Source organism: Silene latifolia, chromosome 2, assembly GCF_048544455.1.
Source record: "Silene latifolia isolate original U9 population chromosome 2, ASM4854445v1, whole genome shotgun sequence".
Classification (NCBI taxonomy): Eukaryota; Viridiplantae; Streptophyta; class Magnoliopsida; order Caryophyllales; family Caryophyllaceae; genus Silene; species Silene latifolia.
In genome coordinates, this window is record NC_133527.1 from 176898667 (window position 1) to 176924885 (window position 26219).

At 40.6% G+C, this 26219-nt stretch overlaps 2 protein-coding genes and 1 pseudogene across 2 annotated transcripts; 2 read left to right on the forward strand and 1 right to left on the reverse strand.

The window, feature by feature from the left end:
- Positions 1–240: 240 nt before the first annotated feature.
- LOC141641695 (L-ascorbate oxidase-like) lies at positions 241–20425 on the reverse strand (annotated as a pseudogene).
- On the forward strand, positions 2541–4920 carry LOC141626783 (uncharacterized). Its single transcript, XM_074440436.1, has 3 exons — positions 2541–2550; positions 3824–4627; positions 4735–4920. The coding sequence occupies exons 1-3, from the start codon at positions 2541–2543 to the stop codon at positions 4767–4769; spliced, it is 849 nt and encodes a 282-aa protein (XP_074296537.1). The 3' UTR covers positions 4770–4920.
- On the forward strand, positions 11698–12549 carry LOC141631339 (uncharacterized). The gene is made up of 2 exons (XM_074444027.1): positions 11698–11795; positions 11853–12549. The coding sequence occupies exons 1-2, from the start codon at positions 11703–11705 to the stop codon at positions 12528–12530; spliced, it is 771 nt and encodes a 256-aa protein (XP_074300128.1). The 5' UTR covers positions 11698–11702; the 3' UTR covers positions 12531–12549.
- Positions 20426–26219: the final 5794 nt, after the last annotated feature.

Sequence of the window (26219 nt, forward strand, 5' to 3'; positions counted from 1 at the left end):
GTGAATATTATAAAGTTAGTGATTTTGATAAATTCTCTATTAAGTTAAAATTACGGGTGTTACACATGCGACATGTTTTGTGTATATAGTGACGGTTAGTATCCCCTAGGCTTGTATTATATAAAAACCCACTTTGATGATGAATGAGGAAAGAAACAAATGAAGATATAATTATTCTGAATCTGAAACCCGAAACAAATTAAGAGGAATAATGTTGTAATTAATTAGGAATGAGCTAGCTCAGGAAGTGAATAGAAGCTTGCTTTTACCACAACCCATGATAGAAGAGGGCAATTCCCCAACCCTTTCAATTCCTTCCTCAAAGACAATTCCCATGCCTATGTAGAAATGCGACTCTATATGACAATGAAATAGCCATACTCCTGGGTTATTTGCCTTAAACCGAATAACAGTCCACCCGTAAGGATGAACGGGGACCGTATTCTTGAGTATTGGGTTTATAAGATTGTAGTTCTTTGGATCATTGAAGGGGTCAAACTTACCTTCTCCATAGCCCAACACCCAAAAGTCATGCCCATGAAGATGCCAAGGATGAGTCTCACTATTGTTTAAATTCAAGGTGTTTGCATTTTGCAAAACAATATCAACCGTTGTATCAAACTTAAGCTTATATATAGGATTGCTAGAGATGGCATTTTGGTTGACAGGTGGAATATATATGTCGTAGTTTTTGTAATCGTAGACATCAGGTGGGGATCTTTGATCGAACATTTTTGGGAGTTCTCCCTCTAGCCTTTTCTCTCCGAGGGCTACCAAATAAGGTGTTGATGGTAAGGACAATGAGACGTTGTTGATCGACCAAAATAAAAAACCATTAATCCTGTTTTGCGTATTGAGTAACATTATCAACCGGTCAGAGGTGGGGGGCGGAGGTTCGATGAACCCTTGTCGGGCTTTAATTGCTAGGCTTTGGGCTTCTCTTTGAGTAGTGTCATTCCACAGAGGTCCAGTGGTTGGAATTGTGGGCGGGTTTTGTTCCGGTGTATTTGGATAGTAGTTGAAAATGGCCAGCCCAGTTGTCGTTTTGGGTAGCCGGCTTACCACATTTGTTGTGGCCCAATAGTTCCGCGATGGATCTTGGTTAGCTTTGATTAAGACCGAGTACGTCTCTCCAGAGTATATGAACAAGTTTTGGACATCAAATGGGTCAACGTAGTACCCGTCTGCTTCAACTACCGTCATGTTATGCCCCTGTTTAAATTACATAACACGAGTACAAAACAAATTCATATATATCCTGACTATTTGAGTAAGACCGTCACACATTAAGACGAGATAAACATTTTGGCGTAGTCTTCAATTTTAAAATATTTTAAAATTTACCTCTATAGCAAAACTAAGAGCAGACAAGGCAGTAAGGCTGCCAATTCGTAAACGGTATGTTTTGCCTGGGACAACTGTCAAGGCAAACGGGCTGCAGTCGGGACTAGTTGCGTTACAAATTGTGGGACCCGTCGGAGTATTGAAGGATGAGCAATTGAATCGACCTCTTCCTTGTATAAGCAGAGACTACAAAATGTGAATGAAAGATAAAAACTAAACGAATTATTTTCGGTGGCCAATTCCGCGCATCAGAATCAATTAAAATGTTAGAACAATTAGAATTAGAATCGTCATATTTTGAAATTAACTACTCGTCCTCTATATTATTAGCTACGATTAATTAGTGCATGTGTTCCACTTTACTAGAATTAAACAACTTTCTTTTTTGAAGGAATAGAATTAAACAACTTTTATGGGTTTATAAATTTACCTTTACTCCTTTGTTTGAGTTATTTGGGACTTTTGTGGAGGCATGTGTATATGGCTTGGGGCACGCAATGGCCGGGGTGGAGCCAGGGAGGGGCTATCAGGGGCGGTCGCGCTCCGCTGGCATTTGAAAATTCGAAATTTTTAGTTAAAATTTTCGAATTTTTTAGGCCCCCGTATAATATTACCGTTTCGCCTCCGCTGAACATTTTCACCCCCGCTGACTTACATTCCTAGCTCGCCAATGCGCGCTGCGTCAGGCTCAAGCCTCGTGTTTAAGTTCTAGGACCTAATGGTCACAGGAATGCACCTGCAGTGCAAATCTACTACTATATGTATATACATCTCCAAACTAACAACGGTTGTGTTAATCTGGGAGCCGAATGAAGAGGTCGTATGTGTTGGATATTTTCAGTTATTGAAAATATTAAGATTGTGGCCCATTAATTTGGCAGTCAAAATATGGACTCAAACTGCCCTATTTTGTCTCCCTATTTCCTTCAGTTGACCACCATTCTCTCCACTACATTCGCAACTGATTTTTGATGGCAAAATCAGTAAGTACAACATAATTTCTGATTAACAAGATCACCAAACCTACTCTCCCTTAAAAAAATATACACCATCTAAATCAGTGAGAAGGAGGGTTCGGAACCGAAATCAGAGTAAGAAAGAGTCAGACGGCAGACAAAGACAAGTTATCGGAAAGACGGAAACGAGTTTATTTCTTTATTCGGGATTTAAAAGCTGTTCAGGAATACCGATTAGCAATGCCTGGAGGTTTAATTCTCGATCTTTATTTATCGCTTCCGCATTTATATTCGTATATTCATTTAGTAATTAGAATATACATGATTAAGAATTGAATTAAACTTATATTTGGTATCAGAGCGAGTTTATCGCCTCTGTCTTGCTTGTTAATTTTCCGACTTCGTTTTTTCCGTCGATTGAAATGTGATGATTTGACGCTCTCGTTTTTCTGTCGGATTCTGGGATTTCTTCTGATAATCGTTTATTGCCTTGTTTGTGTGTAATCTGTTTCCGTCTTTATCATTAAAATCTGGGAAATTTTATGTTGAAATTTTATTTTTAATTTTCTGGAAATTTTCTGTTTGATGTATTGACGGAAGATTGAAGATGACTTAACATCTATTGTTTTTAGCGCACAGTTCTATACTCTGCTATGGTTTTTGTTGCTTTATAGAGTAGCATTAATTGTGTGGTTTTTGATGTTTTGTACCCCACTGCCTTTTACATTATAATACCACTTTGATGGATGTTTGGTCAGACTGTATTGTAGGAGTTAAATAATGTTTCATTCCTATCTTACTTGTTGATTCCTTTGGGTGACATTATTATGGAGTACCAATGGATATTTTGAACCTTTGGTATTCTTTTATTGTCCCCTTGTTCGGTTGACTTAAGATGTCCATATTTTTTATTCTATTTTTTAGCTGTATCCGTTCAAAATGAGTCACATGGATTATGGAGTTAGCAATTTTTGTTTATTTTATAAATGCCTACCTTCATTTGCTACAGTACCTTTTGTGATGCACTATATAATTTTATTTTTATTTTAGCATATGTTTTATGAGAACATGTGTTCTTTAAATTTGACAAGACTTTATATACATTAAGTTCAGTATATATATTAATAGTTTAAATGTCAAGTGATTTTAAATTTATTAGTTAGGGAGTAGCCACAACATCTCTAATTGATTAAATTTTATACGAAATCACATGTGGAAACTAGACATTTTATTGTAATTAATTGTACGTAATGTGATGAGACTTACCCACATGAATCTTATTATATTTGTATGATTAATTAGGATATCATATTGAATCTTAATATACCCACAGGAGTTGAGAAATGAATATATTTTGATAGTTTCATCATAAAGTTTATTTTTTATGCATCTAATTTGAGTAGACTTTAGCCCACAGGCAAGTTTATGTAACTAGATTCATATGAGCATAATTTATATTGGTAAGTTGTGATAAAGTTAAGTCTCAATTTTTGCTACTAAGCATGTATATTTAAAATTTGCAGCAAGTTTACCTGGAAGTTCCTTTGATATCAAAATAGACGTTCCTGAATTAACTGGTGATAATTTTAAGGTGTGGAAAGAGAGGGTTCTATTGCATTTAGGATTCACACGTTTCGATTATGCTATACAACACGAGGAACCGGCTGAGGTAAAGGAAACTAGCACACCAGATGAAGTAGACCATCGTGAAAAGTGGGAGAAATCAAACTATATTTGCACGATGTTCATAAAGACAAAATTGTGTGCTAGTATCCGAGGTTCCGTCGAGCAGCATACTAAAATTCGAGACCTTCTTAAAGCAATAGATGAACAGTTCGAAACTTCTGATAAGGCTTTGGCGAGCACCTTAATAATGAAGTTCACTTCTTTGAAGCTCAATGCCACTAAAAGAGTGCGTGATTTCATCATGCGCATGAGGGATATTGCAGCCCAACTTAAGGTATTGGAAGTTACTATGTCTGACTCTTTCCTGATACATTTCATTTTCTGTTCTCTCCCAGCACAATATGCCCCATTTAAGATCTCTTACAACACACATAAGGACAAATGGTCTCTTAATGAATTAATGACCATGTGTGTTCAAGAGGAGGGGAGGTTGTTGTTGGAGGAGGGCGAAAAGGTGAACCTAACTACTAGTACTAATAAAGAATCATCTAGTATTAAGAAGGGTCACCATAAGGATAAGGGAAAGGGTAAGATATCTGTTGAGCCGACCATTAAGAAGGAGTCTTCATGTTTCTTCTGTAAAAAGAAGGGACATATGAAGAAAGACTGCATAAAGTTCAAGGCTTGGCTTAAAAAGAAAGGTAATTTTCATGTGTTTGTTTGTTATGAATCTAATATGGTTAATGTTATTCATAATACTTGGTGGATTGACTCTGGTACTACAATTCATGTTTCGAATACCTTGCAGGGTATGACAAACCTGCGGAAACCAGTGGCAAGTGAAAGCTCTATCTATTCAGGAAACCAGATAGGCTCGAACGTGGAGGCCGTAGGGACATGCAGTTTAGTTTTGAGTAGTGGTTTTGTTTTGGTTTTGGAAAAGACATTTTATGTTCCGAATTTTGCTCGGAATTTAATTTCAATTTCAAGGCTTATACCATTTGGATTTACCTTTAATTTTTCGAATTCTGGTTTCAGTATTTGCAGAAATTCTAAAGTTATTGGTCATGGTATTTTGTCTGATAATTTATATCGTCTTTATTTACAAAATGATACCACTTAAAATACTATGCATGTTAATACTGGTTTAAAAAGAAGTATTATGAATGGGGAGTCCTCTATGTTATGGCATCGGAGATTGGGACACATCTCCATTGAGAGGGTTAAGAGATTGGTAAAGGAAGGGGTACTCGGTACTTTAGACTTTATCGATTTTGATACTTGTGTTAGTTGCATTAAGGGAAAGCAAACTAACAAATCTAAGATAGGTGCTAAGAGGAGTTCTGACCTATTAGAAATCATACACATGGATATTTGTTGTCCGGACATGAACGCTAATGATCTGAAATACTTTATTACCTTTATTGACGATTATTCACGATATATGTACATCTACTTACTTTGTTCCAAAGACGAAGCTTTTGATGCCTTTAAATTGTTTAAGGCTGAAGTAGAGAAATAATGTGGTAAGCACATTAAAATCGTGAGATCAGATAGAGGTGGTGAGTACTATGGTAGATATACTGAGGATGGACAAGCACCTGGTCCTTTTGCTAAATTCCTTCAAGAGCATGGGATTGTTACCCAATACACTATGCCCGGTTCTCCAGATCAGAATGGTGTAGCAGAAAGAAGGAATCGGACATTAATTGAAATGGTGCGTAGTATGAGAAGTAATATTAAACTTCCTTCATTTTTGTGGGTTGATGCACTAAAGACGGCTGCGTATATATTAAATAGGGTTCCTTCCAAGGCCGTCTCAAAAACGCCTTTTGAGTTATTCAAAGGTTGGAAACCGAGTTTGCAACATATACGCGTTTGGGGATGTCCGTCTGAGGTGAGAATTTACAATCCACAAGAAAAGAAACTAGACCCAAGGACTATTAGTGGGCATTTCATTGGATATTCCGAAAAGTCCAAAGGCTATAGGTTCTATTGTCCGTCTCATAGTACCAGGATTGTGGAATCTAGAAATGCAAAATTTCTAGAGAATGACTTAATCAGTGGGAGTACTATAGAAGTTGAACCTGAAAAGGATCAACATGAAGCTTCACCCTCTGTTTTAAGTGACATGTTGGTTATTGTTCACGGTCCTGAAGATCGACCGCAAGTTCAACAACCAAATACAGAAATTCCACAAAATGTCGATCAAAATAGGGTGGATCATAATGAGGAAGAAGTTCACCCTGAGGTTGAACAAATTTCATTAAGAAGATCTATTCGAGAAAGGAGATCAGCTATTCCTGACGACTATGAAGTATATCTACAAGAATCGGATTACAATGTTGGAGCTGATAATGATCCTATGTCATTTTCACAAGCCATAAGTTCTACAGATTCAAACTTATGGATGGATGCTATGAAAGATGAGATGAACTCTATGGCGGCTAATCGAGTTTGGGATCTCGTCGAGTTGCCTGATGGTGTAAAAACCATCGGATGTAAGTGGGTCTTTAAGACTAAAAGAGACTCACTTGGCAACATCGAGAGACATAAGGCAAGACTCGTTGCTAAAGGGTTCACTCAAAGAGAAGGGATCGACTACAAGGAGACATTTTCTTCTGTATCAAAGAAAGATTCTCTTCAAGTTGCCATGGCATTAGTAGCTCATTTTGATTTCGAGCTACATAAAATGGATGTGAAAACCGGCATTTCTCAATGGCAATTTAGAGGAAGAGGTTTACATGAAACAACCTGAAGGATTCTACTCTAAAGATGGTGAGCATTTGGTTTGTAAGCTAAATAAATCCATATACGGTTTGAAACAAGCCTCCCGCCAATGGTATAAGAAGTTCCATGAAGTAATTTCTTCATTCGGTTTTGAAGAAAATATAATGGACCAATGCATATACCTTAAGGTCAGTGGGAGTAAGATTTGTTTTCTTGTGTTATACGTGGATGACATTTTGCTAGCAACCAATGATAAGGGGTTTTTATATGAGGTGAAATAATTTCTTTCAAATAACTTTGATATGAAAGATATGGGCGAGGCATCTTATGTCATTGGCATTAAGATCCATAGAGATAGATCCCGAGGCATTTTAGACTTGTCTCAGGAGGCTTATATCAACAAAATGCTTGAAAGGTTCAGAATGAAAGATTGTTCACCAAGTGTAGCACCTATTGTGAAAGATGACCGATTCAGTTTAGACCAGTGTCCCAAGAATGATTTAGAAAGGGAAAAATTGAAAAATGTTCCATATGCTTCAGCTGTTGGTAGCATTATGTATCCTCAAGTCTGTACCAGACCTGACACTGCATATGCTGTTGGAGTATTAGGTAGATATCAGAGTAACCCAGGCACCGATCACTGGAAGGCTACAAAGAAAGTGTTGAGGTACCTTCAGGGTACCAAAGATTACATGCTTATGTATAGACGGACTGATAGTCTTGAAGTGGTGGGGTAATCCGACTCAGACTTTGCTGGCTGCATTGATTCACGAAAATCCACATCAGGATATGTGTTTATGCTAGCTGACGGAGGAGTACTAAGCAGACATTGACAGCCACTTCTACTATGGAGGCCGAGTTCGTTTCTTGTTTTGAGGCTACCTCACATGGTGTATGACTGAAAGGTTTCATATCTGGGCTAAGAGTCGTTGACTCTATTAGTCGGCCAATTCGAATGTATTGTGATAATCCAGCTGCGATATTTATGGCTAAGAATAATAGAAGTGGAAGTCGAAGTAAACACATCGACATTAAGTATTTGGCCATAAAAGAGCGTGTTCAGGAAAAGAAAGTGATCATAGAACACATTAGCACTGAATTAATGATTGCTGATCCGTTGACTAAAGGCATGCCACCTAAAGGTTTCATGGGTCATGTAGTGAATATGGGACTTGGTCCCATAATGTGATACATTTATTTATTGTATTGAAATTTTTCATTTAGTTGGATATTTTCTCATTTTGGATTATGTACGTACATTCTTTGGTTATTTATTTTTGTTGAGAAATATCATTATGTTTTGACCTAGAGTAAACATATGGTTTATTCATTAAGTTAAGTGTGAGTGGTGAGAGACTAAGTGTATCGTAATACATGGAAGATTAATTTTCGCTCAGGAGAATTCGTCGCTATGATTCGTACATGAAGTTTCTCTTGCGTAAATGGGCCAAGTGGGAGAATGTTGGATATTCTCAGTTATTGAAAATATTAAGATTGTGGCCCATTAATTTGGCAGTCAAAATATAGACTCAAACTGCCCTATTTTGTCTCCCCCATTTCCTTCAGTTGACCACCACTCTCTCCACTACATTTTTTTATGGCAAAATCAGTATAAGTACAACATAATTTCTGATTAACAAGGTCACCAAACCTACTCTCCCTTAAGAAAATATATACACCATCTAAATCAGTGAGAAGGAGGGTTCGGAACCGAAATCAGAGTAAGAAAGAGTCAGACGGCAGACAAAGACAAGTTATCGGAAAGACGAAAACGGGTTTATTTCTTTATTCGGGATTTAAAAGCTGTTCAGGAATATCGTATTAGCAATGGCTGGCGGAGGTTTAATTCTCGATCTTTATTTATCGCTTCCGCATTTTATATTCGTATATTCATTTATTAATTAGAATATACTCCCTCCTATTCTAAATAACTCTCCCTATTTCTTTTTTCGTCTATTCACAATACTCTCCCTATTTCCTTATTTGGCAAACTTTTATACTTATTTTAATCACCTTACCCCACAACAATACCCCCACAATACTCATACTTTATCATATTTTAATTACCTTACCCCACAACAATACTTATTTTAATCACACAATACCTTCCCTCTCTCCAATCTCCTACCCCACTACAATACTTTACCATATAATACTCCCCTCCCTTAATTCCCGTGCCCTCCATGAAAAGGGGGGGTTATTAAGAATAGGAGGGAGTACATGATTAAGAATTGAATTAAACTTACAGTATGTAGTGGCATAATCGACGTGACCTCACTTCACGTCACAACCTTACGGTGGTTGCATAACAAGACGGTCTCATAAAAACAAGAACATACCTAAGGTTCACCAACAAACACAAACGGGATGGAAGACAATCCGGTGGCAGCCTCAAAGGTGCTCTTGTGCCACCAATCAGTCAGAAGAATGGTACGATCAAAGTCGTAAGTGAAAGGTTCAGATTGTCCCTCGGGAAGCGATACAACGATCATTCCATTCAAACCCGCCTCTCTTTGCATACCATAATGGGCATGATATAAGTATGTGCCCGCCTGCATCACAACCAAAATGCAACGTTTCATTAGTAGTATTCATCACCAACTATGTTTTGGTAAAAATTCACCGACTACGAATCTTTTTATGTGAGTGATAGTGATTAATCTAATGCCAATTATGATTTAAATGCAATGATAGGAATGACGAAATAAAGACGAATGAAAAAGAATGACACGGAGAAATTTTGGTGACGCGGAAAACCCGGTGTGGGAACAACCGCGGGGGGAGTCGGAATCCCGCCAATTTATGCACTATAATCGAGGTTTTTTAACCAAATAAGGAAATACAAGTATTATGTTGTAAGTAGGATATTGCCGAGTGTGGACAGGAATTTCGAGAAGTAAAGTGTTGCTTGAGATAATTGTTCCGTGCCTCTGTTTGATATTCCTCTCGTCATTATATAGCTGCTAGAACTTGGGCTAGGGTTGCTGGACTTCTCCCTCAGTTTGCTCCTGGAATCTCGGACTGTTACCATGAAAATAGATAGCAGTTATTGACAAAGTCCAAGCCCAATACCTTCCTCTTTTTGTACGTGTGTTTGTATTTGGCCCAAGTTGTGTTTGTTATTGTTTGATCTTGTGGTCCACAATGTGCCACCTCAGCTATCCCTCTCTCCCCCTTTCTACCAATCATTGCGTTCCACGCGTCCACCCTTTTACTGCTTTTCTCTGTTAATGCAACGCCACGTCGGGAGAGATAAATATTAATTTTTTATCCCTAACAATTGCCCCAAAATTTCCGTCTCAAATATTTTTAGGCGGGAATTTCCGTTGTGCTGCGGAGAACTGACGAAGTTTTTGCAGTTATCTTGGTTTCTACAACTTCCCCTCTTAATAGTTCTTCAACCGCCACAATTACTATCCCACTTTCCCACTAACTCTTCCTCCCTCTTTATATCCCTTGGTTTTCCCCAAAACTCCCCACTTTCTTACTTCTCCATCACCATCAATCACTTTTGTCTCTAAAAACTTTCTCACCCTCCGCCGGTTGCTTTACCACAGGTACCTTGTCTTTAACTTTGTTTTCTTTTCATCTTGTTTGCATATAATGTCACAAAAAACTGCTTCTTCAACCTCGGCCTCGGATCCGATGATGCCGCCTGACCTCTTTCTTTCCGGCGGTGTGCTTTCGGACAAGCACTCCTGTGATTCCGACTTCACTCCAGAGGATCTTGAGTATATCAGGAAAACCTTTGGTTTCTCTGATAATGTGGTGTTCCACATTCCGACTCCCGGCCAGAAGGCCGATTCAGTGAGGGAAGGGTGGATTTGCTTGTACGAGTACGCCTTTCGTCTGGGTCTGCGATTTCCTTTCCCTCCTTTGGTTCAAGAGTATCTGAACTTGAATCAGTTGGCTATTTGCCAAGTGGCTCCCTACACCTGGCGGATCTTGCTGGCGATTGACGCGATGAATAACCGTTTTGGTTATGATATTGGTCTCTCGGACCTTGCACATTTGTTCTCGGTCAGGTCTCTTGCTCGGGGTCAAGTAACCATTCGGGTTCGAGACGGGGAGAAGAATTGCATCATCTTCCCTGTGAAGCCGGATGACAGCAAGTGGTTTTCCCGCTTTATTTTTGTGAAAATTGACACTCTTCCTGCTCCGACTGACTATATTGTCAGTGTTTGGCGATCAACAGATGGTACTTGCATGCTCTTACTCCTGTGTGTTTTTCCTTGATGCTCATATTTCCTTACTTGGTTTTTTGTGCAGGTTTGTGCCCCTTGCCTTTGTCTCCTGATAAAACCGCATCTCTTTCCAAGCTGTTCAGTCCATCACCAGAAAATAGGACCTTTCCTAATCTGGTTCAAGATTCTACTGCTGTGGTGAAGAAAACTGCTGCTGAAGAAAAAGACTCAATGTCGACTAGTACGTTGTTCTTCCCTTTTGACTTGGTTCTGTTTCCAGATTTTTCATGCATCTGGTTCTGACTTAGCTTCTGCTGCTTCCAGGTTCTGCAAAATCTAGAATTTCGCTGCAAGATGTTTTGGCTCAGAGAATGAAGGAGCAGGTTACGGCTGTCCCCAAGCCTGCTGAGAAGAGAAAATCTACTCCTGCCCCCGGTTCTGGACCTCGTCCCAAAAGGAGGTCTGCTGCTGCGGAACGGGTGAAGGAGCAGACTCCTATTGAAGCTACGCCTCTGGCTGTGAGGCCTCCGTTACCTGGTCATGGATTGTCTGCTTCTGGAGATGCTCTAGTTTCCAAAGCTGTTCCTGGTTCTACCCCAGCTGTGCCTGCGTCTGTTGCGATTCCATCATCTGGAGCCATCCCTGCCTCTGGAGCTATCCCTGCTTCTAGAGCTACTTCAGTTCAGGATCGCTCCTCGCTTCAGGGCTGCTTCCAGTTCCAGGATCGCTCTCGCTTCAGGGCCGTCGGTTCCAAAACTACTCCGCTTCAGGGCGCTTCGGTTCCAAATCTGCTCCGGGGGTTATTGTTTTTTCCCTTCCAGATGATTTTGGTAGGTCTAAGTCTGCGAGTAGTTTGGACTTAATGAACCAGATGCTTCTTCCAGCTTCTAGGTCTGCGCTGGATTGTAATTCTTTGCCTGACTTGGTGGACCGTGCTGCTGAGCATTCTTTTGAGGTAAACGATTTTTTTTTTTTTTTTTTGACGCTGAGTTCTATGGTTCTGGCCCACCAGTCCTTTCAGATGGCCCTGTATCTGCGGGAGAAGGTGCCCCTCCTGGTGGCAGAAAATGCGAAACTCCGGAAGCTGGCGAAGGAGGCCAATGAGGATAGGCTGAAAACTCAGGCTTATCTAAACAAGTCCCAGGATTTGCTGTTGGAGGAGGCCACTCAGAAGCAGAATTTGCAGAACAGTCTTTCTCTTGCTGAGGGGCGGATTTCTAGTGCTGAGAAGAAAATTGCTGATGCTGAGAAGAAAGCTGCTGATGCTGAGAAGGAGGCTGCTGAGGCTAAGAAGAAAGCTGCTGATGCTGAAAGGCGCATTTCGGAGGTGGAGAAACGTGCTTCTGATGCAGAAGCTCGTGTTGCCCAGGTTCAGGAGGAGAAGGTTTCTGAGGTGCAGGAGTTGAAGAGGACTCTGGTGGATGCTCTGTCTTATGCTGCTTTGGAAACGAAGATTGACTGTATAAAGGTGTTCCAGAGGGGAGGGCATTCTGCTTGGGACTTAGGAGCTGAAGAGGGGAGGCTTGCTGCTACTTTTCCTGATGGTTTGAATTTGGATGTGCTAGCTGGCTTGGTGGAGCCTGGTACTGTTCCTGCTGATGATCCAGGCGCTGAGGAAGAGGTGAATTCTCCTGCTCCTGATGCTCAGGCAGCTGCTTCTGAAGCTGTGGTGCACATTGACGTAGATTAGTATTTCTCTGCATCTGAAAGACTTATGCTTAGTTAGTTTTCGGCCCTACGGGGCATAACATCTTTATTTTGAACAGTTTATGTACTTTTGGTCTGGCTCTGGTGCCAGGCATATTTTGCTTTGCGACTTAAGTATTTTCTACTGGTTATCTTTTTGTGTCGTACCGTTTCTGGTGCTTTGATTTGTGCATGCACGTCGTTGGTTTGGCCATCATTTGTTAGATTCTTTGGCTAAGGGGTCTAGTATGCCCACTCGTCCAGAGGAGCCAGGCTTGCGTGGGTGCTAATGCATCGCGGGAGGCTGGTGGTCCCGGTTGTATGTGCTTAGCCACGGACACACGCCATCTGTAATGAATACAAGCTCTGCCAGATTAGTTTGCATTTTATTTCCTTGGCTTATTAGAAAAAAATTAACTTACTTAAGGTGGTTTAAAAACTTTCCGGAATTTGAAATATGAGCAAGTCTATTGGAACCAGATTTGTTGAATTCGAAAATAACATTTTTAGAGCTAGAAAACATTCAGAATCAGGAGATATCCAGACCCAGAGAAATATAAAAAATAGAAAAATATTTTAGAAGCAGGAAAATATCTTTTAGGACCAGAAGAATTTTTGGAGGCATAAAAGTGTTCAGGGACAGAAAAATATTCAGAGCCAGGAAATATGTAAGGCAATATCTATAACCTGGCTGGGCTGCATCTGGTAGGCTGAGTACCTGGTTGTTGACCCTGCTGGTGGCTTTAAATAAAATATTTTTTCAAGTGGGTGATATTCCAGGATCTGGGAACCATTTGCCCTTCCATAGTCATGAGTCGGTAGGCTCCATTTCCAACTGTGCTTTCTACTTGGTATGGCCCCTCCCAATTGTAGGCAAATTTCTCTGCTTGCTGGTCCTTGGTATTTTGGAAGACTTTCCTTAGGACCAGATCTCCCACCCGCAGGGTTCTTACTTTTACGTTCTTGTTGTAGCTTTTAGCCACGGTCAAGAGTCGTAGGAAGCCATCCCGATCGGCGGCCGGTTCTCGAGTTCATCTATCGTGTCCAGGCGCTTGCCATTTCCACCTGGTTCCGCTCTTCGTGATGCATCCATATCTCGTGGGTTGGGACCCGACCGGATGGGATGATCGCCATACGCTCCGAACACCGGTGAAGGGGTTTGCCTGTTGCAATCTTTGGTGTGGTTCTGTCACCCCAGAGAACCAGAGGTAGCTCTTCCGCCCATTTGCCCCCAATCTCTTCTAGTTTCTTTTTCAAGTTTTCAATGATAATCTTATTCTTTGGATTGACTTGTCCGTTCGATTGGGGTTTCGGGAGTAGATTTTGCAACGAGATGTTCCACCTAGCACAAAAAGCTTCCGTCTTATTTCCAATGAATTGGGACCCATTATCACATATAATTTCAGATGGAATGCCAAACCAGCATATGATATTGCGTTTAATGAAAGATATCACACGGGTTTCGTAACCTGGGAGGATGATTCGCTTCTATCCATTTGGAAAAGTAATCCGTCATGGCGAGCATGTAGACTTTGTTTCCTGGTGCTCTGGGTAATGGTCCCACGATATCCATTCCCCATTTCATGAAAGGCCATGGTGAGATAACCTGGTGTAGAGGCTCTGCCGGCTGGTGGCCGACATGGGCGTGTCTCTGGCAAGCATCGCATCTTTTTGCGAATTCCATGGCATCTTTACGCATTGTGGGCCAGAAGTATCCCTGCCTCAGTGCCTTGTTGGACAGGCTCCTGCCCCCTGCATGGTTTCCACATTCTCCACTGTGGATAGCATGCAAAACAGCCTGAGACTCTTTCCGATCCAGGCATCGAGGTAGGGTCCAGCGTGGGATTTCTGAAAAGAACATTATCGATTAGTAGGAATCGGATGCTTTCATTTTAAAGCCCCTTACCTCCTTTTTATCTGCTGGTAGGATGTCATTCTGCAACCAGTCTAGGTAGGGCTTCCTCCAGTCTGGGGTACTTTCTTCGCTGCTGGTGCTGCACACTTTTTCTGCTTCCTGCTGAGATTTTAGTGTTGCTGACTCCAGCACGTGGACAATTGGTATCGTGGAGATAGTTCCTGTTTTGAAAGTTGCCCCCAGGGTGGCTAGTGCGTCTGCTTCTGCATTCTGCTCCCTGGGGATTTGCTTGATGTTGAATGTGACAAATTTGACTTTCAGCTCTTTTGCTACATCTAAATATGCCATCATCCTGGGGTCCCTGGCCTCATAGCAGTCATTCACATGGTTAACTATAAGCTTAGAATCACTGCAAACCCGAAGGTGTCGATTTTGGATCCGAGCCGCCTTGAGACCCAGGATTAGTGCCTCGTATTCTGCTTCGTTGTTTGTGGCTTTGAATTCACATCGTACGGCCTGGACTATGAGGTCTCCTTGGGGTGATTTGAGGACCAGCCCTACTCCTGCTCCTTTGGCGTTTGAGGCTCCGTCCACATGTAACTCCCACACCTGTTCTCCTTTGTCTTCTTCCAGATTCAGGATGTCCTGTTCGGCCCGGGTGCAGGTGTTGGCAGAAGTCAGACACAAAGTCTGCCAGAGCCTGAGACTTTATGGCTGTACGGGGTTCAAACTTCAAATCGTACCCGCTCAAGTGCACGGACCATTTAGCCATTCGTCCTGACAATTCTGGTTTTCTCATGATAGTTTTAAGAGGATAATTAGTTATCATAGAAATTGTATGAGATTCAAAGTAGGGACACAGTTTATAAGATGCAGTAACGAGTGCAAGGACAAGTTTTTCTAGTGATGTGTACCTGGTCTCTGCCGAAAGCAGAGACTTACTGATGTAGTATACCGGATCTTTGTGATCCTTCTGCTCTCGCACTAAGACCGCTACCGACTCATCGCTTCGTGATCGACGAGATATAGGAACAGTGGCTCTCCTGGCTCTGGTTTCGACAGGAGAGGCGGGGTGCTGAGATAACGTTTCAGCTCCTGAAATGCTTTTTCGTGGTCGTCCGTCCATTCAAATTTTTGGCTTTTCCTGAGTATATCATAGAATAGCCTGCATCTGTCCGAGGATCTGGATATGAATCTGTTTAAGGCCGCCACTCTTCCGGTCGTATTTGGACGGACGTCTTTTGGTTTTTGCGGTGACTCAGTTGCAGGATTGCTCTTATTTGCTCGGTCTTTGGCCTCTATTCTCTCTGGGTCACCATGTACCCTAGGAACTTTCCACTGGATACTCCGAAGGTGCACTTCGTAGGATTCAGCTTCATTTGGTATTTCCTGAGGGTATTGAAGGTTTCTTCCAGGTGCTGGTGGTGGTGTGAAGCCTGCTTCGATTTGACGACCATATCGTCTATATACACTTCCATAGTTTTGCCTATTTGTTCTTTAAACATCATGTTTACCAGCCTCTGATAGGTGGATCCTGCATTTTTCAGTCCAAAAGGCATGACATTATAACAATAGATACCTCTCTCGGATCGAATTTGTCTTTTCTGGGTTTGGGGTGCATCTTTATCTCACGGTTATATCCGCTCCAGGCATCCAGGAATGTCAGCATCTCGTGGCCTGCAGTAGCATCTACCATGGCGTCTATGTGTGGTAGAGGGAAGGGATCCTTTGGGCAAGCTTTGTTTAAGTCCGTGAAATCGACGCAGACCCTCCACTTGCCATTCTTCTTTGGGACCACTACCACATTAGACAACCACTCTGGGTATTTTACTTCACGGATCTTTCAATGAATGCGGGTTATCTACTTCTTGATTTATGACCTGGTTTCTTTCAGAAGCAAACTTTCTTCTTTTCTGCTGCACGGGTTTATAGCTTGGGTCCACACTTAGCTTGTGAGTTATCACACTTGGGTCTATCCCTATCATGTCATCATGTGACCAAGCAAAGCAATCTATGTTAGTTCTCAACAACCGAACGAGTTCTTCACGAATCTTACCTCTACATTCGGATCCAATGAGAACAGTTCGCTCTGGATGCAGCGAATCCAGGATGACTTCGTCTAGTTCTGCCTGCTGAGGTTCAATGTACTCGTCCTAGATGCGCTGGCTCTGTAATTGCTATGCGGGCGAACCTGTTGTTGGCTTCAGAGCCACCTTGTAGCAATCCTTAGCTTCTTCCCTGGTCCCCACGTATTTCTTGCACCCCCAAGGTGTTGGAAACTTTAGGCATTGGTGGTACGTTGAGGGAATTGCTTTCATCTCGTGGATCCAGGGCCTGCCAAGGATTACATTGTAAGTAGAGGGCCCATCAATAACCAAATATCTTACAATTGTTTGTTTACACCTCCGGCGTAGGTCGGGATGATGATTTCTCCTAGGGAGTGCTTTGTTTCGCCGCTGAAACCAACCAAGGAACCGCCTTCTTTGCTAGATCTTTTTCGGTGAATCCCATTCCTTTGAGTGTTTCCATCATGATCAAGTTGACGGAGCTTCGGTATCCACCAGGATCTTTTTACCTTGCAATTTCCTATGGGGAGCGTGATGATTAGAGCGTCGTGGTCTTTGTTTCCGAGTAGATCATGCGTCTGTTTCGTCGAAGGTGACCGACGGCGGTCTCGATGGTTAACCCCTGCAGAAGTTCTGCGGTCTGTCTCCTTTAGCCCTGGCGGCGTGCCTCTTAGCTGCCTTTGAGTAAGTCGGCCCACACAACTCCGATCCACCGTAATGACATTCACAATTCTAGAGCAAAGAGGAGGAGGGAGAGGCGAACCCGATCCTGAATTTACTCTCGTTGTGTTTACGGGGAGGAGGTGATCCAGGTTTCCTTGGTCATAGTGGAATTTGACTTCCTTTCTGAGGGAGTGGCATTCATCGGTGTTGTGAGTGTTCTTTGCCATGGAACTCACACTTTTTGCTGTGTCTCTCTGCTTGGGGTTTCCTTCCGGAAGTTTTGGCCATCGACTCTGCGTCCCGGCTCCTTCAAGGCTTTGAATAATCCTGCAAGATTGGTAGTGAAACCATACTCACTTACTTTCGGAGGCGGATCCGCTTTCGACTTTCCTTCCGAGCCGCGAAACTTTATTCACGTTCTCTTTGTAGGGTTTGGATCTTTCGCTTTTCTTCTCTATAGGAGCCTTTCGGATCCGGGTCTGAATCATAAGTGCTTCTTACAGGTGCAGCGTCTTCTTCCAGCCTCATGACAGCGATTGCCTTCGACTGCACCTCCTCAAAGGTAGTGCATGGATGCATGGTTAACTCCTTGTATAACTGTGAGTCCTGGTGCAGCCCTCGGCGGAAGGCTTGTATAGCGGTTGCTATATCACACCTCGGAATTGACACCTTCTCTTTGTTGAACCAGTTCAAGTAATCCCGGGTGGACTCCTCAAATCCTTGCACCACCGGCCGATAAAGAGGTGATGCCGGGCTTCTCGCTTTCCGCTTTCTTTGTGCGCTGGCGAATTTGGTTGAAGGCATTGACTAGGTCGGCGAAGCTGGATATGCTTTTGTTCGGTAAGCCGACGAACCCACTGCAGGTCGCTCGACGAGTGTTGATCCGAAACCTTTGCACATGCAAACTTCCTTTAGAGATCCAGTTGCGGTTATCACCATCATTTTCTGCTTGTAGTGGTTGATATGGTCAAGTGGATCTGAGGTCCCGTCATAGAGTGTCATAGCTGGCGGCACACATCCTTTAGGAACACCGATTAGGGCTATGTCATCCACGAAAGGTGAGTCTGCGTAGCTATCTTTGGCTGCTTTCTCCAGCGGGCGGGCTACGCCGGGTATCCTATACATTAGCTCTCTCAGCTCCTGGTATTGTTGTTCCAGCGAGTTACCTGCTCCTGCAAGAGGGTTAGAAACAGGCGGGAAGGAGCCAGCAGGTGTACCTCCTAGCCAGGGTGCTCCAAAAAGTTGGCCGATCTTTGGATGACTAGTTCTTTGGTGTTGACAGCGATTATGGATCCAGGTTGCCATCCTGGTGTCTGCTGTAATCCTCCGATCCAGGCTCCACTTGTGAACTGGTTGCAGGATGGGATTCTTTGTGTTGGGACAGTCCGATCGCCATCCTGGTGTCCGCTTGTGCGGGGTACACGAAAAGGGTGGAAGGTCGATCGGAAGGGTGCTAAATAACGCGTTACGTTGTCTGCCTGCAGATCGAGTGGATTATCAAATGACGGACATCCCAATCCTCTTGGCTCGATTGGTTCGTTTGGGTGCTACCCCTGCAAGATCCGCCTGGTAACTAGTTCGATGGGATTGGTCGACCCCAGTCCTCCACTGCCGGCTCGGGCCGGAGCCTCCGGTGCGATCTTTGGTTTGGACTGGATCGCCGTCACGATTTGTGCCATCATATTCTCGTTGTCTTTCCTCGGATCTTCAACGACCCGACGAGAATGTCCATCCCCTGAATCATCACCCGCATGGGATCGAGTCTTTGGGGATCCTCCGCTTCGGAGAACCTCGCGCTGAACTTTCTGGGTTCGGGCCTCGGATCTTGCTTCGCCTCCTCTGCCGGGGCTACTTTCCTATTTGGATTTTGGTCGATTGGATGCACTGTTGCCTTGGGAATCTGCGGTGGTTTCGAGGGGGCATGGCTCGGTCGACATCTTTGGCGGGGATCGTTTATTTGGATGCTAGGGATGCACCGATCAGTCTGCAGATGCGAAGTAATTCGCCGCAGAAGATAGGCCGGCATACTCATTCTTTGGAAGGATTCGGGCCGGTTCGGACATTGTGATGGTGGTTCGGTTTTTGCGAGGCTTGGCTATAGAAAATGATCACTATGCCCCACGGTGGGCGCCAAACTGTTTTGGTAAAAATTCACCGACTACGAATCTTTTTATGTGAGTGATAGTGATTAATCTAATGCCAATTATGATTTAAATGCAATGATAGGAATGACGAAATAAAGACGAATGAAAAAGAATGACACGGAGAAATTTTGGTGACGCGGAAAACCCGGTGTGGGAACAACCGCGGGGGGAGTCGGAATCCCGCCAATTTATGCACTATAATCGAGGTTTTTTAACCAAATAAGGAAATACAAGTATTATGTTGTAAGTAGGATATTGCCGAGTGTGGACAGGAATTTCGAGAAGTGAAGTGTTGCTTGAGATAATTGTTCCGTGCCTCTGTTTGATATTCCTCTCGTCATTATATAGCTGCTAGAACTTGGGCTAGGGTTCTTTGGACTTCTCCCTCGGTTGCTTCTGGAATCTGGATCGTTATTCTTACCATGAAAATAGATAGCAGTTATTGACAAAGTCCAAGCCCAATACCTTCCTCTTTTTGTACGTGTGTTTGTATTTGGCCCAAGTTGTGTTTGTTATTGTTTGATCTTGTGGTCCACAATGTGCCACCTCAGCTATCCCTCTCTCCCCCTTTCTACCAATCATTGCGTTCCACGCGTCCACCCTCTTACTGCTTTTCTCTGTTAATGCAACGCCACGTCGGGAGAGATAAATATTAATTTTTTATCCCTAACAAACTATACAAACTTGAATGCTTTCATAAATAATTTAGTTCGGAAAAAACTTACTCTGTCGACCACGAATGAGTACACAAATATATCTCCAGGAACAAGGGGACATTGTGATACACCTGCAGTTCCATCTGACCACGGTGTTCCAAACTGTCGAAAATTACTAGTTTTAAACATTTATAGACATTCATATATAATCGTGCTTAAATTCAATGCCATTCGAAAGAATTATCAACCTGACGAATGCCATGCCAATGGATGGCAAGATTCTCGGTTATCAAGCCATTGGTAACCTCAACCACAACTGTGTCGCCTTGTTGGGCAGTGATGGTCGGACCAGGGGACATGCCATTGATAGTAATGGTCAACTTCTTAAAACAATCAGGGGACTTAAATTCATACTTAAGGTCCCTTTTATAATATCTGGTTTCAGCCTCGACAATTGAAAATGTTATTAGACCAATGATTATAAGAAGAAGATTAACGTAAGCTGGGAATTTCATTGCAAATTTCTTTCACAATATATATATAATTATTACTGTAATTATGTTTATCTTAACACTAATATGTCCCGTTTTATATACTGTATATATTAGCGAGCCATATGGATCGAGTTAACGTATTTTGCCGACTTTTCTTATGAGTGTTGCTTAGCAGAAACGAGTTTTCATCGAAACTAGCTGTATCGTTGACATCCTTGTATAATTAAAGATTTAATATTTCTATAACATGCTTGTTATTCATGAGGATGCATATAAACTAAAAGGAAAATGAAAGGGCGTCACCGGGTGACACCCAATTTGGGCGCCACCCTCTCACAAAGGGTGAGTGGGGCCCCCTTCAATTAAAAATGCATGTGAGAGAGTGACACCCAAGATAAGGTTTTTTTTCAGTCGTTTGCCTTAATCAAAGTAAACCTAAACTACTACTAACAAAATAGCTAGCGGTAAGTCAGGGTCGAATCCACAGGGAGGCGGTGATTATCTAGTTTGTTGATATTTAAATCTGTCTTAAAGGTAACCGTTTTCTGGGGGTTTGTTTTGTTTGTTATATAACCAACTAAGCGCGAGTAATAAAAAGAGGTTTAAACGATGATATTAAAAGTCTAGGATTTCCGGTTCACTAGGTCAATTATATGGGGTCTATTAATCAATTGCTAGATCTACCAAGTTATCTAAGGTCATAAGATCGGTCGACTCTATTATGCCCTTTAGATCGATTCTAACATGCGGTCGCTATAATTAGATACAATCTATTTGATTATATGACCTATATTAATTCTAACCCGGTCGGTGAAAGGATTAATTCGCTATACTAATTAACAACTCAGGCCTAAGTTAATTAACTAGAAGAAGAACAATAATCAAACGACAACTTATACGATTTCACTAGCAATTAAACAATTTCCCCTTTCTAATTAACCTAGATCCCCTTCATCCTAGATGAAGATTTAGCTACTCATAGTAATTATAATAACAATAATAAGGATATAAGAAAGCATAATTAAGAACATAAAAGATGAACAATAATGATAGAATAATTATTAAAGAAAGATTGATACCGTAATAAAGGAATACTTAGATCCGGAAGGAAGAACAATAAATAAACTAAACTAAGTATTTGAGAGAGTTTTCTAAGGTAGCTATACTAAACCTATGTAAAATAAAGCATAATATAACCTAGAGTACGATTTTTGGTATTTATAGTAGTCATAACCGACTTAAGGAAATTTGCGGAATATTGCGGAAACTAGTGGTTCCTCGATCGAGCCAAGGTTGACTCGATCGAGGCACCAATTCCCAGATACCCCAACTCTCGACATTGCAAAGTTTATTGATTAGTTTGGTTCCTCGATCGAGTCGAGAGTGACTCGATCGAGCTGGAAGTTCCTCGATCGAGCCAAGGTTGACTCGATCGAGGCACCAATTTCCTGCTTCGCGCACTGAACTTCAAACGGCCGCCATTTCTTCGTTACTTGTCATAAACAAGCGATTTTCACGGCGTTTGAAAGCGAAGAGGATAGGCTTTCACCTCCAATTGGAATCACTTGAAAATATGTTGTAGAACTCGAGATATGGCTCTTCAAAGTAGGCACTTTTAATAAGAAGCTCTTTTCTTCGTGTTTTCTTCTTAACTTCTCTTCCTTCATTCTTATGGATTCTCGTTCCATGCTTCGTGTATCCCTTCATGCTCACTCCGTGATGCCCATTTCATTCCTTTGCTCCTCAAATGCATCATTCATGCATTAAACATCAAAAGGCGGAAGTATCAACATTCTAACATAAAAGGCATGTAAATGATATAAACTAGCACGAAAACCGTATCAAAAGTAATTAAGGGGAGGCATAAATATGTATATAATTATGACTCATCAAACTCCCCCAAACCATATCTTTGCTTGTCCTCAAGCAAAGCAACACACAATACAAAAGGCAATCATACAAATGGCGAATAAACGACTCAGAGCTAATGTTTAATGCACATACAAATCCCAAGCTATCCATATCTTGTAACAAAGCAATGACTAAAGTGTACCAATAAAACAAATTCAAAGGTACGGGAAATAGAAAACATAGCTCAAGTCTCAAGTCACCATACTATAGACAAATGCCAAATACCTTTCGAGTTTGCAAGACAAATTAGTCGGATTCTCGCGGATTCACTCATGCACTCATAAGTATTGTAAGGGTGAGTTATATGTGAAGATAGAGAGAAGTATAAACACTCACTCAACTTATGAAACATGCATGCAATCTAATGTGATAGAAATTTCCCCAACTAATATGCAATCACCATATGTAGACAAAAGTACATGTATCAAGGACAATAAGGGTGGCAAATGGGTTAAAGGAATAGAAGTGGTTTGTGCCAAAGCACGTTATGGATATGTGGAGCTAAGACGGTAGTCGCAGCGCTAACCAAAACAAAAACCAAATCTTTGATATTAAATACACCCAACTTAGAGAAATAATCTCAACTTTACAACACACGAGAGTGAATGATGTACTCTCCAAATATGTATTAGACTCTAACAACCATCCTTTTGATCCTTGACAAAACCAAATGAAGCAATCTCTTTTCTTTTCTTTTATCTTTTTCTATTTTTCTATTTTTTCTTTCTTCTTTTCTTTTTTTTTTTTCTTTTGCTTCATATTTTTCTTTTTCCAACACAAGGATACAACACAATCACTAAAAGTATTTTGCTATACCCACATGACAACAATAAGTCCCAACCCAACCATAATAGCAAAATAGACATGATAAACAAGCAATCATGATTTGTCCAGAAAAAGGTAGGCAAATTCTTGGATTGTAGCTCATAGGATGTAATTAATATTGGCTACAAGGGTTCAAACGGGCTAACAAAAGGTAATGTAAGTCTTATTTGAACGATAAGAATCGCCTATCCACATGTACTAAATCAAATGAAAGCAATAAAACTATCAAGAAATCAATGTCACACTTATGCAATTTGATATTACACATTACACAAGGAGAAACCACACTCAAGCCTAATTGAAAATAATACGGAGTAAAAACAAGATAATGAACAATAAAATATGCACCTTGATAGCTAAGTCCTATTTTAGATTATTAGTTTGGAGATATGACTCATTTTGATCCTTATCACAACAACAACAACAACAAAAAAAAAAAAAAGCCATCGTTAATTTGGCCTTATGACCTAATCGCATCTAATCTATTGTTTTTACGCATAATATGGGTTAAGGCATGAATGGAATAGATTTGGGACTGTAGTGAAGCACAATTCCTCCGATACTAAGGCTAAAAAATAAGGATTAACCTTTGTGCAGAAGCGATCGGATCATTGTTGTTTATTAAGAAGAAAGTGAGGGGTTGTTATTGAGCTCGTGCCATTTTGAGCTAGTGTCCAGCTTGAAGGGGGCGTGTTGAGATAGTCAAGCTGGAGTTAGTTACACTAACCTAGTTAGTTATACTTAACTATAGTTAGTGAGGTAGTTAGAGTAATAACAGAATTGTATGTATGTATATATATATATATATATATATATATATATATATATATATATATATATATATATATATATATATATATATATATATATATATATATATATATATATATATATATATATATATATATATATATAAGGGTTCTTATAAGGCCTTCATACCATATAAGGCCCTAAGTCCTTATAAGAACCCTTGGATGGAAGGGATGGAGGGGTGAGATTACATCTAAATTGGATGGCCACTAACCAATCTACCCTAATTTGCTCCTCATTGCAATTAAAGTTCTTACTAATCCACTCATCCTCCTCCCATAATCATAATCCCCTCCCTCTCTCTATATCTCATTTCCCTCACATTTCCTCTCATAATACCTGACAAACAAAAAAAAAAACAATTTCTCTCTAAAAATCCCAACAAAATAAAAAACCAAAAAAAAAACCCTTTCTCTCCTCCTCACCCACTCACCTTCTCCTCTCCTTCTCGGTAACCACCAGCCCTCCGCCCTCCACTCGCCGCAGCCACCTCCACCTCCACCTCCACTCGCTGCAGCCACCGCCACTGCCTCCACCACTACCATCGACGCCCACAAACCCGCATCCCTTCCTCTACTCTTTCTCCTTCCACCATTGACAACACCAACATTGCACCACCACCGCAGCCTCCTTCTCCCTCTCTAACCTCCTGTCCCCTAGCCGACAACCCCCTACCCCGACAACCACACCCAACGCCACCACTAACCCCGACTACCCAACACGACAACCCCACTACGCCGCCATCTCACCGCACCACCACAATACCGCCATCCCGCTGCCACCACGTCTCATGGTTGTCGTGGTTCATCTTTTTTTTTTTTTGTATTTCAGATCTGGGTATGGTGGGTTGTTGGTGGGCCGTTTTGTGGTAATGTAGGTGAGGTGGTCGGTTTTTTTGAATTTTTGTGGATTTGTCACTTTTTTTTGTTTCGGTTTTTGTTTAGAAACGGTGGTGGTGACAAATTTTTATTTTTTTATTTTTGTTGAGAATTGTTTTTAGATTTACTTTCATAAATTTTTCAAATTTACATTTACATTTATAATTTATAATTCTTTCAGATTTTTTTATTGACTTTTTTATTTTTCAGATTTATTTTATTGGTTAAATTTTTTAATATCGTATTGTTTAAATGCGTCTTATTATATGTATTTTCAGATCTAATGTTTTTAGGTTTAATCTTAGATCTACTGTATAGATTTATTATTGTTGGTATTTTTTTTGTTAGTGTTACATATTTGGTTTTATTTGGTTGTTATTTTTTTATTTTGTTGTTATTGTTATTTGATTTTTTGGACTAAAGTTATACATCTTGTCTATTAAAGTTATACACTGCGTGCATTAGAGTTATACACACAATATTTAAATTTGGTTTTTTTTTATTGTTATTTGGTTTATTTTAGATTTCGGGTTTGGTTGGGTTGTTGGTTTTTTGGTTTTATTATTGTTATTTGGTTTTTTGTTTTTGTTATTATGAGTTTTTTTGTTTTTGTTATTTTTTTTTTTCATATTTATTGTTTGATTTTTTTACTATTTACGACTAAAGTTATACATTTTATGACCAAAGTTATACATTTTATGACTAAAGTTATACATTTTATGACCAAAGTTATACAAAAAAAGACTAAAGTTATACAAAAATTGGACTAAAGTTATACAAAAAATTGACTAGAGTTATACAAACTGTGACTAGAGTTATACATTGTATGACTAGAGTTATACGTATGTTTTGATTTTATTTTTTTTATTGTTTGGTTTTTTTACTATTTACGACTAAAGTTATACATTTTATGACTAAAGTTATACATTTTATGACTGAAGTTATACTCTTATGGAATAAAGTTATACAATTTTGGACTAAAATTACACAAATTTGGACTAAAGTTATACAATTTTGGACTGAAGTTATACAAAAATAGACCAGAGTTATACAAAAATGCACCAAAGTTATACAAAAAATGGACTAAAGTTATAAAAAAAATTGGACTAAAGTTATACAAAAATTGGACTAAAGTTATACAAAAATGAACCAAAGTTATACAAAAATGAACCAAAGTTATACAAAAATAGACCAGAGTTATACAAAAATGCACCAAAGTTATACAAAAAATGGACTAAAGTTATACAAAAAAATGGACTAAAGTTCTACAAAAATTGGACTAAAGTTATACAAAAATGCACTGAGTTATACAAACATGCACCAAAGTTGTACAAAAATGCACTGAGTTATACAAACATGCACCAAAGTCCATTTTTGTATAACTTTAGTCC

Excerpts from the sequence above, each read along its gene's own strand:
- LOC141626783 (XM_074440436.1), top strand. Across the intron at positions 4,628-4,734 it reads GGCTTGGCTTAAAAAGAAAG|GGTATGACAAACCTGCGGAA; the intron begins GTAATTTTCATG and ends AATACCTTGCAG.
- LOC141631339 (XM_074444027.1), top strand. The coding sequence starts at position 11,703 with ATGAACCAGATGCTTCTTCCAGCTTCTAGGTCTGCGCTGGATTGTAAT. Across the intron at positions 11,796-11,852 it reads CTGCTGAGCATTCTTTTGAG|TCCTTTCAGATGGCCCTGTA; the intron begins GTAAACGATTTT and ends CTGGCCCACCAG.